The following is a 17011-nucleotide window of genomic DNA, read 5'->3' on the forward strand; positions in this document are numbered from 1 at the left end:
GATAGGAGGGGTGGCAACCCTGCCACCTCACTCCTATCTCTTCAAGGGGGATCGAGGGTGTCTTGGACACCCCCGATCCCCCTTATTTTATCGTGGCGCTGCCGTTGATGGGCAGGGGGAGAGCGCTCCCCCTGCAAACACCGTAGATGCCGTGATCAGAACTGATCACGGCATTTATGGGGTTAATGCTGCCGGGACCGGGATCGCGGCCCCGGCAGCTGCGGTGGGACTTCGGCTGTGATTGACAGCTGAGTCCCACCCGCGATCTCCTGCGCTGCCCGCGGCAGAGCAGGAGATCGCTTGGACGTATGCATACGTCCATTTGCGCGAACGTGTAGTTCGCCTGGACGTATGCATACGTCCAATAGCGGGAAGGGGTTAATGCTCAGGACTGCATCCGGCCCTATGGCCATTCCGTCCCTCTACCTTAGGGGACCTACGTCGAGGACGACTTTTCTCAAGTAAGGGGGTTTGTGGTATCCCGGTACAGGACCTTGTCCTGTCCCTGTCTAAAGTCCCCTTAGCCAGATTCCCTTCATTCCCATAGGGCTCTCCTGCAGGGCTTATCCCTGGTCACCTCATACAAATTGTATATTGTTTAATATATAAAGATAATATAAATGTATAGGAAATATATATGTATAGGACCTCTCTCGGGTCACGTGATGTACAGTTGTAATGTATAATTGCTTAAGGACCTTCCAGGGTCATGTGATGTACCCAAAGTTCACTGGGTTCAGGACTTACAGGTTTGCTGACCAATGAGCTTAGTCCGGCCCATTATTATATAAAGGGCTGTAGTCACAAAATTCTCTCTCTTGTTCCTGCACTTCAAGAAGCACAAACATCTCAGCAGAAATCTCAATTCATCTAGGCCAAAGCCTAAAAACCTGCAGCCACTAAACCGTGAGTTACAAAGCTCAATCTATCAAATCCTGTGTGACTACTACCAGCTAAAATATTATAATTAGTAGTACAGTGGTCTGCATCAAAGCTCATTGCTTCAAAGTCCAAGCAAAACCTGTGAGGAACCTGCATTCTGGATACCTCTTAAGAGACTGTTATGTTTAAAGACTTGCATGAAATCTTCAAGTAAAGTTCTTCAGTTTATTCATCAAGTCTGCTGTGGACTTTCCGTTATTTTCCCTACTGTTTCTGGGACGGTTGGTGGTAGGGCCATTCACACTAAGGAAACCGCACCCTGGTGTCACGACATCTAAGGGTTAATACCACCAGACCCTGCACTTACATCCCGCAACACCCCAGATGCCACTACTCTCCTGGTTCTCCACACAACCATGTTTTTTTACTCCTGAAATCTAAGGACAGCTCTGCAACATAATTCTGTGACATGGAATTTTTTCCCCAGAGCACATGAAAAGGATTTAGAAAAGTCATATTCACATGTATAGAAGAAATCTCTGACATAGAATTTTCTTGACTGGCAATGTGTGTTTCACTTTTTACTTCGGGTACAGATAGGTTAGGTGCAGTTCTAAAGACTGCTCACATGCCTAGCAACAGAGAGCACCTCAAACTTTATATTTTATCCTTTATGCTGGAATTGGCTAGACAACAATATCCTAAAAAACCTATGCTTAAGGTTTAAGAAACCAGTGTGTACAATAAAGGTACAATAAAGGTACACAAAATACCTTAATTTCTTTTTTTAAATCTTTGCAAACAGATATTTTGCTTTAGCATATTATTTATTTTATTTTCAGAATGTTAGTAATTTAGTACCATACAGTTATATTAATATAGTACCGTACAATTGTTTTGTTTTTTTACAGACTGTTGGTCAAACTGCAAGAGCTTAACTATCAGCTGAAGGTTAAAGCAGTGTTTGATAAGTAAGTAAATATTATTTTGACATTGTAGTGCTATATATTTGGATCATAATTACTATTCAATTGTTCAAACAATAAACATAAGAGTTGTAGTGATCCCATATAATGTGAGACATAATTTACTCTAATAAAATATTAGTGTAATTTATGTTTGTATACTGTAGACCACATCAATGTTGACATATATTTGCTGTTATTAAATATAGGTAATATTGTCATGAAGAGTGATTTAACCCCTTAAGGACCGGGTTTCTTTCCATTTTTGCATTTTCGTAATCATAACTCTTTCAATTTTGCACCTAAAAATCCATATGATTGCTTATTTTTTGTGCCACCAATTCTACTTTGTAATGAGGTCAGTCATTTTGCCCAAAAATCTACGGTGAAACGGGAAAAAAAATCATTGTGCGACAAAATTGAGAAAAAAAAACGCTGTTTTGTAACTTTTGGGGGCTTCCGTTTCTACATAGTACATTTTTCGGTAAAAATGACACCTTATCTTTATTCTGTAGGTCCATACAATTAAAATGATACCCTACTTATATAGGTTTGATTTTGTCGTACTTCTGGAAAAATCATAACTACATGCAGGAAAATTAATACGTTTAAAATTGTCATCGTCTGACCCCTATAACTTTTTTATTTTTCCGTGTATAGGGCGGTATGAGCGCAAATTTTTTGCGCCGTGATCTGAAGTTTTTAACAATACCATTTTTCCATTGACAGGACTTATTGATCGCTTTTTATTCATTTTTAAATGATATAAAAAGTGACCAAAAATGCACTATTTTGGACTTTGGAATTTTTTTCCGCGTACGCCATTGACCGAGCGGTTTAATTAATGATATATTTTTATAATTCGGACATTTCCGCATGCGGTGATACCATAAATGTTTATTTTTATTTACACTGTGTTTTTTTTATGGGAAAAGGGGGGTGATTCAAACTTTTAATAGGGTAGGGGTTAAATGATATTCATTCACTTTTTTTTCCACTTTTTTTTTGCAGTGTTATAGCTCCCATAGGGACCTATAACACTGCACACTGATCTTTATCATTGATCACTGGTTTCTCATAGGAAACCAGTGAGCGATGATTCTGCCGCTTGACTGCTCATGCCTGGATCTTGGCACTGAGCAGTCATTCGGCGATCGGACAGCGAGGGGCCCTCCCGCTGTCCTGTTAGCTGTTCGGGATGCCGCGATTTCGCCGTGGCTATCCCGAACAGCCCACTGAGTTAAACGGCAGCTTTTACTTTCACTTTTAGCCGCGCGGCTCAGCTCTTTTAGCGCGCGGCGCCGCGATCGGCGCTGCACACTATTAGCGGCGGGTCCCGGCTTCACTATGACGCTGGGCCCGCCGTGATATGATGCGGGGTTACCGTGTAACCCCGCGTTATATCACGGGAGCAGGACCAAGGACGTACCTGTACGTCCTTTGTCCTTAAGGGGTTAAGACCCACAAAGTCGTCATGACTTTATGTAGTAGACATAAATTAAAAAGATAATTGTCATCAAAATTTCCAACAGTGAAGTCCCAGTCATACTCCTCACAAGGAATCTAAAGCTGGTGGTGGTGTGCTTTACCCAAAATAGCCTGTATTAGGAAATACATTTATGGGTGTTTTTTTTTTCTAATTTCAAGTCATATGATTCTTTGAATTTGTGACCCAAGGTTTTCTATTGAAGAATGTTGAGAACATTGCCACAAAAATGTGCATGTACAGTTACACATTCTTGAAAAAAAATAAAAATAGGGCCATGGAAGGAAAAAATGCACGACAATTGTGGTTAATATTTGACAGATTACAGAGTTTCTTAAAAGCTTGAGCACATACATTTGACCTAATAAAATATGAGATTTTCACAAAAGTCCTAAAATTTAATATAGGACCAAATCAAACTAATATGAAAAATTATTACAATTGGTAATTAATTTATACCTTCAGAGTTAGGGTGTTTTTACACTGCACAGTTTTGTTGCAGTTTTTTCAGAAATTTTAAAGCCAAACCCACGTGTACATCAAATGAATTTTATAAAATAAGGAACAGGTGAATCCACTCCTGGTGTCGAGTGGAATAAAAAAAGAAAAAGAAGTAGCTTCTGTTCTTTATGTTATCTAATTTATCATGATCCACATCTGGTTTTAGGTTAAAGCTACAGCAAAAGCTGCACTGTGTAAAAGCACTATAAACATAGTAACATAGTTTGTAAGTGAAACGGCTGTGGTAGGTGGATCCACTGACCTGTGGGGAAAATGGCTTGGGCCGTACCAGGGAGCGGAGTCTAAGGTGCCGCTGGTTTTCACCAGAGCCTGCCACAAAGCAGGATGGTCTTGCTGCAGCAGGTGGCAGCCAGGTTGCTACCCCTGATACGACTCGTCCCCACAGGCAGCCGAGGTATAATGTGGCACAGGAAGGATGAGAAAACTCGTAGTTAGAAATAGCAGAAGGTCAGGGCTGGCGGCTCAGATGCATGGTCAGGAAACTTAGTGTCACGATTCGGCTGGCTGGAGGTGGATCCTCTGTGCCAGAGAGGGATTGGCGTGGACCGTGTCGGTGGACTGGTTCTAAGTTGCTACTGGTATTCACCAGAGCCCGCCGCAAAGCGGGATGGTCTTGCAGCGGCGGTAGCAACCAGGTCGTATCCACTGGCAACGGCTCAACCTCTCTGACTGCTGAGATAAGCGCGGTACAAAGGAGTAGACAAGTGCAAGGTCAGACGTAGCAGAAGGTCGTACAGGCGGCAAGGTTCGTAGTCAATAGTAATAGCAGGAGGTCAGGAACACAGTAATGGTAATCACAGTAGTAGCTTTCTCTAGGCACTAAGGCAACAAGATCCGGCAAGGAAGTGCAGGGGAAGTGAGGTAATATAGCCAGGGAGCAGGTGGAAGCTAATTAGGCTGATTGGACTAGGCACCAATCATTGGTGCACTGGCCCTTTAAATCTCAGCTGGCGCACGCGAGCCCTAGAGAGCGGAGCCGCTCGCGCCAGAACATGACAGCCGGGGACCGGGACAGGTGAGTGACTAGGGATGCGATTCGCGAGCGGGCGCGTCCCGCTATGCGGATCGCATCCGCGCCGGAAATGTCAGTGCAGCGCTCCCGGTCAGCGGGTCTGACCGGGGCGCTGCAGGGAGAGAAACGCCGCAAGCGCTTCGGGGAGGAGCAGGGACCCGGAGCGCTCGGCGTAACAGTACCCCCCCCCTTAGGTCTCCCCCTCTTGTTGTCGGGATGTCGCTCCACATGGGACGAGGACATTGGGAGCGATTGTAGAGTCTCCTTCTGGGGGACAGTGAAGTCCTGGGTATGCTCATGAACGGCAGACAGTACAGAAGGAGTGGGAATGGGGAGGGGGGGCAGAGGGTGAGGCTTGGCACGGGGCAGAGTGTCACCAGGACGGGGGCTATGAGGAGGCACGGCACAGTCCTGATAGGCCTTGGGGAGACCAGGCACAGGAGGGAACACTGAGGCCCGACAGACGGGGCTGGGAGCAGACGTGAGGCATTTCTTGCGGCAAGCAGGACCCCAATTCTTGATCTCCCCGGTGGTCCAGTCAAGGGTGGGAGAATGATGCTGGAGCCATGGCAGACCGAGGAGGACTTCAGAGGTGCAGTTGGGCAGAACCAAAAATTCAATTTTCTCGTGATGCAGTCCAATGTTCATAAGCAGGGGCTCTGTGCGGTAACTCACAGTGCAGTGCAACTTAACTCCGTTGACCGAAGAAATGTAGAGCGGTTTGACGAGACGGGTCACCGGGATGCAGTACCTATCAAGCAAAGAGGCCAGAATAAAATTTTCAGAAGAACCAGAGTCCAAGACGGCCACGGCTGAGAAGGAGGAGTTGGCAGAAGGAGAAATCCGCACGGGCACAGTGAGACATGGAGAAGCAGAGTCCGTACCAAGAGACGCCACACCCACGTGAGCTGGGTGCGTACGTGCGTTTTCCAGACGTGGAGGACGAATAGGGCAATCTACCAAGAAATGTTCGGGACTAGCGCAGTACAGACATAGATTTTTATCCCTACGGCGAGACCTCTCTTCAAGAGTCAGGCGAGACCGATCCACTTGCATAGCCTCCTCGGCGGGAGGCACAGGGGTAGATTGCAAAGGATACCGTGAGAGAGGTGCCCAGGGATTAAGGTCTTTTTCCTGGCGGAGTTCCTGGTGTCTTTCAGAAAAACGCATGTCAATGCGGGTGGCCAAATGGATAAGTTCATGCAGGTTGGCAGGAATTTCTTGTGCGGCCAGCACATCTTTGTTGTTACTGGATAGGCCTTTTTTAAAGGTCGCGCAGAGAGCCTCGTTGTTCCAAGATAATTCAGAGGTGAGGGTACGAAATTGGATGGCGTATTCACCTACAGAAGAACTACCCTGGACCAGGTTTAACAAGGCAGTTTCGGCAAAAGAAGCTTGGACTGGTTCCTCGAAGACACTGCGAACCTCAGAGAAGAAGGACTGTACAGTGGCGGTGACAGGATCATCGCAGTCCCAGAGCGGTGTGGCCCATGACAAAGCCTTCCCAGACAGGACACTAACCACGAAAGCCACCTTCAACCGTTCTGTAGGAAATTGGTCCGACAACATCTCCAAATGTAGAGAACATTGTGACAGAAAACCACGGCAGAGTCTAGAGTCCCCATCAAATTTGTCCGGCAGGGACAAGCGGAGGTTAGGAGCGGCCGCTCGCTGCGGAGGAGGTGCAGGAACCGGCGGAGGAGATGGTTGTTGCTGTTGCAGATGATGTAGCTGTGACTGAAGTTGCTGTGTCATGGTGGTCAAGTACGACAGCTGGTGATCTTGTTGGGCGATCTGTCAGGATAGCTGGGCGACCAGCATGGATATGTCAGCGATACTTGGCAGCGGCACGTCAGCGGGATCCATGGCTGGATCTACTGTCACGATTCGGCTGGCTGGAGGTGGATCCTCTGTGCCAGAGAGGGATTGGCGTGGACCGTGTCGGTGGACCGGTTCTAAGTTGCTACTGGTATTCACCAGAGCACGCCGCAAAGCGGGATGGTCTTGCAGCGGCGGTAGCAACCAGGTCGTATCCACTGGCAATGGCTCAACCTCTCTGACTGCTGAGATAAGCGCGGTACAAGGGAGTAGACGAGCAAGGTCAGACGTAGCAGAAGGTCGGGCAGGCGGCAAGGTTCGTAGTCAATAGTAATAGCAGGAGGTCAGGAACACAGTAATGGTAAACACAGTAGTAGTTTTCTCTAGGCACTAAGGCAAAAAGATCCGGCAAGGAAGTGCAGGGGAAGTGAGGTAATATAGCCAGGGAGCAGGTGGAAGCTAATAGGCTGATTGGACCAGGCACCAATCATTGTGCACTGGCCCTTTAAATCTCAGAGAGCTGGCGAGCGCGGGCCCTAGAGAGCGGAGCCGCGTGCACCAGAACATGACAGCCGGGGACCGGGAAAGGTGAGTGACTTGGGATGTGATTCATGAGCGGGCGCGTCCCGCTATGCGAATCGCATCCCCGCCGGCAATGTCAGTGCAGCGCTCCCGGTCAGCGGGTCTGACCGGGGCGCTGCAGGGAGAGAAACGCCGCGAGCGCTTCGGGAGGAGCAGGGACCCGGAGCGCTCGGCGTAACACTTAGCAGGAGGTCTACAGGCAGGTGGCATGAAGGCAAGGTCAAGTCACAAAGTGGAAGGACAGAACACAGGCAGGGCAAAACACAGGAATGCTTTCTATAGGGGCTCAGGGCACACAAAGATCCGGCAAGAGGTAGAGGGAGGTGCAAAAACTTATAAGGAAGGGACAGGTGCAATTACTAATTAAGGGCGGACTGGCCCTTTAAATCTCAGAGCCCCAGCAAGCGGAGGCAGTGGGGATGTCAGTAGGAGCAGAAGGTAAGTGACGGCCTGAGATTTGCATGTGGACACGTCCCAAGATACGAATCCCGGGCTCGCAGGAGGAAGAATGAGAGCGCTCACGACCCCTTCTTTTGAGTCTTAAAAATCTTTGGAGCCAATCGAGGTCCACAATATTCCCCTCCAGATCCCATGACCTCTCCTCAGGACCGAACCCCTTCCAGTGTACTAAAAAAAAAAAAAATCGTCTCCCCTTTACATTCTTAGTCGCCAAAATATCCGAGGACATAAAACACAAGAAGAGCGCTCCATAGTGCAATTAACAGGGTAAACCATGTATGGGCTAATGTCGTGTGCGTACCCAAAATAGTCGTGCAAACAGGCACAACACTGGTGGTATAGACTCCAACGTGCAGCCAATCCCTTCCACCACCTCGTGGTGTTCAATTCTCCAGCAAAAACCTCCAAGCCACTAAGGAATTCTCCAGGCGCCAGCAGCGGATAGCAACAGCAAGAGATATAGCAGCAGTAGATATAAATGACGATCAGTGGCAATAAAACCAAGGGGATTTATTAAGAACAATGCGTTTCGACGCCAGGACAGGCGTCTTCCTCAAGTTCATACAAAATAATGAAACATATCCAATATATATACACAGAGACATACCGTATTGCAAACCACAATTGGCCTGCATCACACCATGAGACCGAGTTCCAGGAGATGGGCGGAAGTGAACCACAGGTCAGACGGACAAAGAGGAAGTTGTCATCAATACAAAAAGTAAGTAATATAAAACATACAAAGAAACTAATAATTATTATTAATTATAACCAAAATAATTCATGAATATATAATCAAAAACGGCATGGTTGTAGTCCATAAAAAAATGTTCAGTTTATGCAGTATGCAACAAGAAATACTAGTATTAACCATTTATGCTGTATTCTCGATGGTTTCATTTAACCCATCCGGGTACAAGCATTTAAGCTTGTATATCCAATACGATTCTTTGTTGATTAGCTTTTGAAAGCGGTTTCGAATATCTTTGGTTGTCACCTCAATTATACTAAGCTTCAACAATTCGGGATTATTCATATGTTTTAACGCAAAGTGTCGTGACACACTATGCAAAGGAAACCTTTTCCGAATATTGAACCGGTGGCTATTTATGCGGGACCGCACTGTCTGAACGGTGCGGCCCACATATTGCAGTTGGCACGGGCATTCCAATAAATAAACCGCATAATCTGTTTCACAGTCACAATCAGTTTTAATAAAAAACAACTCATTAGTAGTATTGGATCAGAAGGTGTTACAATTATCCTGGATAATATTACAACATAAACAGCGTGATTTATTTCACTTCTTAATGTATTTTTTATTGCTTTCAGATTTTTTTGCATATTGGTTGCTATTGGTGGCATCTTTAAGTTTACTAGGTGCTAAAAAGTTCCGGAGAGACATAGGTTTTCTAAAAGTAATCCCTGGATGGGCAGGTACTAAATCTTTTAAAATAGGGTCACATTTAACGATCGGCCAGTGTTTAATTAAAATCTTTCGAACAGCTCTGATGCACAATTAAAAGTGGTAAGAAAATTATATGTCACATCTTTTTTCGGGGTATTACCCTCAAACTTATTTTTTACCTGTGCAAGATCTATCTGTTTAAGATTTTTGGTTTTATTATAAGCTTGGGTTAAGATCTGTTTCGGATATCCCTTTTCTAAAAACCTTTTTTGTAATATACCTGATTGCATTTTAAAATCCTCATCGTCAGAGCAATTTTTGCGTATTCTTAAATACTGGCCATAAGGCACATTTTTAAGCCATTTCGGGTAGTGACAGCTTCGATAGTCTAGGAAACTATTCACATCCACGGTTTTAAAAACGGTTTAGTCTTCAGCTTATTATCGTGATCTTTAAAAATCTCTAGATCTAAAAACTGTACAGCCAATTTTGAGAAGTGCGGGGTAAAATTAATCCATATATATTGTGATTAATAAAATCTACAAATTCTAGCGCTTGCTGTTGTGTACCGGTCCACAAAATGAATAAATCATCAATATACCGTTTAAAAATATATATATACTTAAAAAATGGAGAGTCAGGCTGTGCGATATATAGGGACTCGAATCGCCCCATAAATAAATTTGCATAACTTGGGGCGAAACGAGTCCCCATCGCACAGCCTTTAATATTTCTAAAAACCTGACTATTAAAATCGAAACAGTTATGTTATGAAATAAATTGAATCCCCTCAATTAAAAAACCACCTTGGTCAGAATTCACACATTCATTGGGTTTAAGGTAGTGAAAAATAGCCTTAGTTCCTAAGGTGCTATCAATATTAGAATAAAGTGCTTCTACGTCTAAAGTAAGAAAGGAATAATTTACAGGGGTATCTAATAATTTAAGTTCTCTAATTAGCTGCGTAGAGTCTTTTAAATAGGTGGGTAACTGGACGACTAAAGGTTGTAAAAATAAATCAATATAATGTGACAAGTGTCCAGTAATCGACCCGATCCCCAATATAATCTGGTGACCGGGAGGATTAGTGGTACACTTGTGCCCTTTGGGCAAATAATAAAAAGTGGCTAGTTGATAAGATGTGATTTTTAAGAAGCTCTTTTCTTTTTTATTTAGAAGTTGTAATTTATCCGCATTATCAATTAAATTACAATAAAGTGCAAAGTGCTCGAAAGAAGGATCGCGTGGGAGACTTGTATAATACTGTGTGTCCGATAAAATATTAGCTGCCTCCTTCAAATATGCGGTTAATTGAGGGTATTCAATTTATTTTAGAACATAACTGTTTGGACTTTAATAGTCAGGTTTTTAGACAGATTAACCCCTTAACGACGCAGGACGTATATTTACGTTCTGCGCCGGCTCCCGCGATATGAAGCGGGATCGCGCCGCGATCCTGCATCATATCGCGTTGGTCCCGGCGCTCATCAACGGCCGGGACCCGTGGCTAATACCACACATCGCCGATCGCGCCGATGTGCTGTATTAACCCTTTAGAAGCAGCGGTCAAAGCTGACCGCCGCTTCTAAAGTGAAAGTGAAAGTGACCCGGCTGCTCAGTCGAGCTGTTCGGGATCGCCGCAGTGAAATCGCAGCGTCCCGAACAGCTGACCGGACACCAGGAGAGCCTTTACCTGCCTCCTCGGTGTCCAATCGGCGAATGACTGCTCCGTGCCTGAGATCCAGGCAGGAGCAGTCAAGCGCCGATAACACTGATCACAGGCGTGTTAATACACGCCTGTGATCTTTGTAAAAGATCAGTGTGTGCAGTGTTATAGGTCCCTATGGGACCTATAACACTGCAAAAAAAATTTTTTTTAAAAGTGTTAATAAAGGTCATTTAACCCCTTCCCTAATAAAAGTTTGAATCACCCCCCTTTTCCCATAAAAAAAATAACAGTGTAAAAAAAATAAAAATAAACATATGTGGTATCGCCGTGTGCGTAAATGTCCGAACTATAAAAATATATCATTAATTAAACCGCACGGTCAATGGCGTACGCGCAAAAAAATTCCACAGTCCAAAAAAGCGTATTTTGGTCACTTTTTATACCATTAAAAAATGAATAAAAAGTGATCCAAAAGTCCGATCAAAACAAAAATCATACCGATAAAAACTTCAGATCACGGCTCAAAAAATTAGTCATCATATCGCCCTGTACGTGGAAAAATAAAAAAGTTATAGGGGTCAGAAGATGACATTTTTTAACTTATAAATTTTCCTGCATGTAGTTATGATTTTTTCCAGAAGTGCGACAAAATCAAACCTATATAAGTAGGGTATCGTTTTAATCGTATGGACCTACAGAATAATGATAAGGTGTAATTTTTACCAAAATATGCACTGCGTAGAAACGGAAGCCCCCAAAAGTTACAAAATGGCGTTTTTTCTTCGATTTTGTCGCACAATGATTTTTTTTCCGTTTCGCCGTGCATTTTTGGGTAAAATGACTAATGTCACTGCAAAGTAGAATTGGTGACGCAAAAAATAAGCCAATATATGGATTTTTAGGTGGAAAATTGAAAGGGTTATGATTTTTAAAAGGTAAGGAGGAAAAAACAAAAGTGCAAAAACGGAAAAACCCTGAGTACTTAAGGGGTTAAAGGCTGTGCGAAGGGGACTCGTTTTGCCCCAAGTTATGCAAATTTATTTATGGGGCGATTCGAGTCCCTATATATCGCACAGCCTGACTCTCCATTTTTTAAGTATATATATATTTTTAAACGGTATATTGATGATTTATTCATTTTGTGGACCGGTACACAACAGCAAGTGCTAGAATTTGTAGATTTTATTAATCACAATATATATGGATTCATTTTTACCCCGCACTTCTCAGAATTGGCTGTACAGTTTTTAGATCTAGAGATTTTTAAAGATCACAATAATAAGCTGAAGACTAAACCGTTTTTTTTAAAACCGTGGATGTGAATAGTTTCCTAGGCTATCGAAGCTGTCACTACCCGAAATGGTTTTAAAATGTGCCTTATGGCCAGTATTTCAGAATACGCAAAAATTGCTCTGACGATGAGGATTTTAAAATGCAATCAGGTATATTACAAAAAAGGTTTTTAGAAAAGGGATATCCGAAACAGATCTTAACCCAAGCTTATAATAAAACCAAAAATCTTAAACAGATAGATCTTGCACAGGTAAAAAATAAGTTTGAGGGTAATACCCCGAAAAAAGACGCGACACATAATTTTCTTACCACTTTTAATTGTGCATCAGAGTCTGTTAGAAAGATTTTAATTAAACACTGGCCGATCGTTAAATGTGACCCTATTTTAAAAGATTTAGTACCTGCCCATCCACGGATTACTTTTAGAAAACCTATGTCTCTCCGGAACTTTTTAGCACCTAGTAAACTTAAAGATGTCACCAATAGCAACCAATATGCAACAAAAATCTGAAAGCAATAAAAAAATACATTAAGAAGTGCAATAAATCACGCTGTTTATGTTGTAATATTATCCAGGATAATTGTAACACCTTCCGATCCAATACTACTAATGAGTTGTTTTTTATTAAAACTGATTGTGACTGTGAAACCGATTATGTGGTTTATTTATTGGAATGCCCGTGCCAACTGCAATATGTGGGCCGCACCGTTCAGACGGTGCGGTCCCGCATGAATACCCACCGGTTCAATATTCGGAAAGGGTTTCCTTTGCATAGTGTGTCACAACACTTTGCGTTAAAACATATGAATAATCCGGAATTGTTGAAACTTAGTATAATCGAGGTGATACCCAAAGATATTCGAAACCGCTTTCAAAAGCTAATCAACAAAGAATCATATTGGATATAAAAACTTAAATGCTTGTACCCGGATGGGTTAAATGAAACCATCGAGAATACAGCATAAATGGTTAATTCTAGTATTTCTTGTTTTTTTATGGACTACAACCATGCCGTTTTTAATTATATAAATGAATTATTTTGGTTATAATTAATAATTATTATTAGTTTTTTTGAATGTTTTATATTACTTACTTTTTGTATTGATGACAACTTCCTCTTTGTCCATCTGACCTGTGGTTCACTTCGGCCCATCTTCTGGAACCCGGTCTCATGGTGTGATGCAGGCCAATTGTGGTTTGCAATACAGTATGTCTCTGTGTATATATATTGGATATGTTTCATTCTTTTGTATGAACTTGAGAAAGACGCCTGTCCTGGCGTCAAAACGCGTTGTTCTTAATAAATCCCCTTGGTTTTATTGCCATTGATCGTCATTTATATCTACTGCTGCTATACCTCTTGCTGTTTCTATCCGCTGCTTGCGCCTGGAGAATCCCTTAGTGGCTTGGAGGTTTTTGCTGGAAAATATCCGAGGAGCCAGAGATTGGAGAGGAAACAATGTGCTTTTGTGAAAACAGATTAAAGACAACAGGCTTGAGGAGAGAGACATGAAAAGAATTCGAGATACGTAAGGAGGCATGCAGACAGAGCTTGTAAGACACAGGATTGATTCTGTGCTAAACCTCAAACGGTCCCAGGAAGCGAGGATTCAACTTATAACTGGGAACCCTAAAATGTACATACTTAGAGGGGAGCCAGACTTGGTCACCAGGAGAGAAAGTTGGAGGAGGTCTTCTCTTCTTAGCCACTTGAGATTTTGTATGGGAAGAGGCACTAATCAAGGAGCGGCGGGTCTGCTGCCAGATGGACAAAAAATCTTGTACTTGAACATCAACGGCTGGCAGGAAGAGGGAGACGAGTACGAGGAAGATGTCCATAGACCACAAAAAATGAAGAAGTCTTCGTGGACTCAGAGTCTTTGAGGTTGTAAGAAAACTCCGCCCAGGGCAAAAGTTAGGCCGTATCATCCTTACGAGCCGAGACAAAATGGCGAAGATAGTCCCCCAGAATCTGGTTCACCCTCTCCACCTGGCCATTGGTTTGAGGGTGGTAGGCAGAGGAAAAGTCCAGCTTGATGTTAAGATGGGAACAGAGAGCTCGCCAGAACTTGGAAATGAATTGTACTCCACGTCCGAGACAGTGTGAGTTGGAAGGCCATGTAGGTGAAAAATATGTAGAAGAAAATGTTTTGCCAGTGTGTGGAGCAGATGGAAGACCTGGTAAGGGAACAAAATGAGCCATTTTAGAGATCGACCACCACGCAGATGACTGTATTATTGCTGGAAGATGGAATATCAGTACTAAAGTCCATAACAATGTGAGTCCAAGGAGTTTCCGGAATGGGCAAAGGTTGTAGGAGACCCGCAGGTCTCTGCCGTGGAGTCTTGTCCCGGCACAGGTAACACAGAAATGGACAAAATCTGTAGGGCTGCAGCTAACGATTATTTTAATAATGGATTAGTTGCCGATTATTTTATTGTTTAATTGATTAATCGGAAAAAACTTCAAAATGCCAAAAACGGGTTCAGCTGATTCTACTTGAAAAATTATGTACAATGGCCATATTAAAAGTTTCTAGCATGTGATGTGACCAAACAGCAGCAATTTTGGATTCTTTTTTTTTTTTTTTTTTACGTTTATGTCGGTTGCTGTACAGGATCATTATTAATGATCCTGTACAGAAACCAGCATAAATTTGATACTGCCGCATGGGTAACTGTCTAAACTATGAAAATAAAATGTTAATGATTTCCTAACATTTAATTCTAATAGTTCAGACAGTTAACCATGCGGCAGTATTAGATATGTTAAAAATATATATATTTTTAACTTTTTTTGTATAGCAATAGGAAAAGGGGGAGCTAATTTTTATTGGGGGAACAGTTTATTTACATTTTTTTTTTACTTTACACTTTTTATATAGCACTCCTATACACATATATGTGTATATGTGGGGTATGTGCAGACCATTGCACCCGACCCATGTCTGTAGTACAGACTCTGTAGTACTACAAATACTAGGGTGCAAATGCACACACCCTCATGTGTATAGCAGTGTATATGTACTACATAAACTGCTTTACCCTTGGGGGTATGTGCAGAGCATTGCATCCTAGTCTCTGTAGATGACACACTCAACTCTGCTACATACACACACAGCTCTGCTACATACACACAATCAGCTCTGCTTCATACACACAATAAGCTCTGATACATACACAAACTCACACACAACTCTGCTACACACACTCAACTCTGCTACATACACACATTCACACACTCAGCTCTGCTACATACACACACTCAGCTCTGCTACATTCACACACACTCAGCTCTGCTACATACACACACTCACACACTCAGCTCTGCTACATACACACACTCAGCTCTGTTACATACACACACTCAGCTCTCCTGCATACACATGATCACACACTCAGCTCTGCTACATATACAGACTCACACACTCAGCTCTACTACACTGCATACACATGATCGCACACTCAGCTCTGCTACATATACATACACACAATCACACACTCAGCTCTGCTACATATACAGACACACTCAGCTCTGCTACATACACACACTCACACACTCAGCTCTGCTACATACACAAAAACACACAAAGCTATGCTACATACACACATTAACACACTCAGCTCTGCTGCATATACACACACTCAACTCTGCTACAAAACCACACAGCTGTGCTACATACACACAATCAGCTCTGTTTCATACACATAATCAGCTCTGATACATACACACACACACTGCTCTGTTACACACACTCAACTCTGCTACACACACACACTCACTCAGCACTGCTACATACACATACTCACACACTCAGCTCTACTACATACACACACACTCAGCTCTGCTACATACACACACTCAGCTCTGTTACATACACACACTCAGTTCTGCTACATACACACACTCAGGTCTGTTACATACACACACTCAGTTCTGCTACATACACACAATCACACACTCAGCTCTGCTACATACACACATTCACACACTCAGCTCTGCTACATACACACACTCAGCTCTGCTACATACACACACTCACACACTCAGCTCTGCTACATACACACTCACACACTCAGCTATGCTACATACATACACACTCAGCTTTGCTACATACACACACTCACACACTCAACTCTGCTGCATACACACAATTACACACTCAACACTGCTGCATACACACACTCAGCTCTGCTACATACACGCACTCCGCTCTGCTACATACACACTCACACACTCAGCTCTGCTACATACATACACACTCAGTTTTGCTACATACACACACTCACACACTCAGCTCTGCTGCATACACACAATTACACACTCAACTCTGCTGCATACACACACTCAACTCTACTACATACACACAATCTCACATTCAACTCTGCTACATACACACAATCACACATAAACATAGACCTAACAGCCTACCTTCTTCTCCCTCCCTGCACATACAGTGGCATATTCTTAGCTGTTCTGTCACCATGGTTACACTCCACAGGTGCAATCTCCTTCACTCATCAAGAACAGCGGGAGTTTGAATTTTACAGTTTGAAGTTAGAACTATGCCGAGAAGGGGAGGGGAGAAGCAGCAGCACACGTGATTGGTGAGCAGTGGGTCAGCGCAGGGTGGGACAGGGACTTGAAGAGAGTCTGCGGCGGTGCGGCCTAGCATCTGACCGTGTGCCAGCAGCAGCCTTATGACCGCCGGCCCCTCGGACAATGAATCGGACGATTATTTGATAACTGGATTCGTTGACAACTAATCCCGTTATGGAATTTAATCGATTTTATCGAATAATCATTGCAGCCCTAAAAATCTGTGACATCGCGTTCAAGGTGAGGCCACCAGTAATGCTGAGAGATAAGTTGAATGGACTTTTGTACTCCAGGGTGACCAGCCAGCAAAGAAG

General features: G+C 43.3%; 1 protein-coding gene across 5 annotated transcripts in view; it reads left to right on the top strand.

Moving 5' to 3' along the window:
- Positions 1-17011, top strand: part of STAT1 (signal transducer and activator of transcription 1) — a 1320138-nt gene that overhangs the window by 608185 nt on the left and 694942 nt on the right. For all 5 annotated transcript variants that reach the window (XM_056535944.1, XM_056535945.1, XM_056535942.1 and 2 more), the window contains one exon: positions 1794-1853. In XM_056535944.1, coding sequence (XP_056391919.1) covers positions 1794-1853 — 60 coding nt within the window. The remainder of the gene's footprint in view (positions 1-1793; positions 1854-17011) is intronic.

This window comes from Hyla sarda, chromosome 8, assembly GCF_029499605.1.
Source record: "Hyla sarda isolate aHylSar1 chromosome 8, aHylSar1.hap1, whole genome shotgun sequence".
In the NCBI taxonomy this organism is placed as follows: Eukaryota; Metazoa; Chordata; class Amphibia; order Anura; family Hylidae; genus Hyla; species Hyla sarda.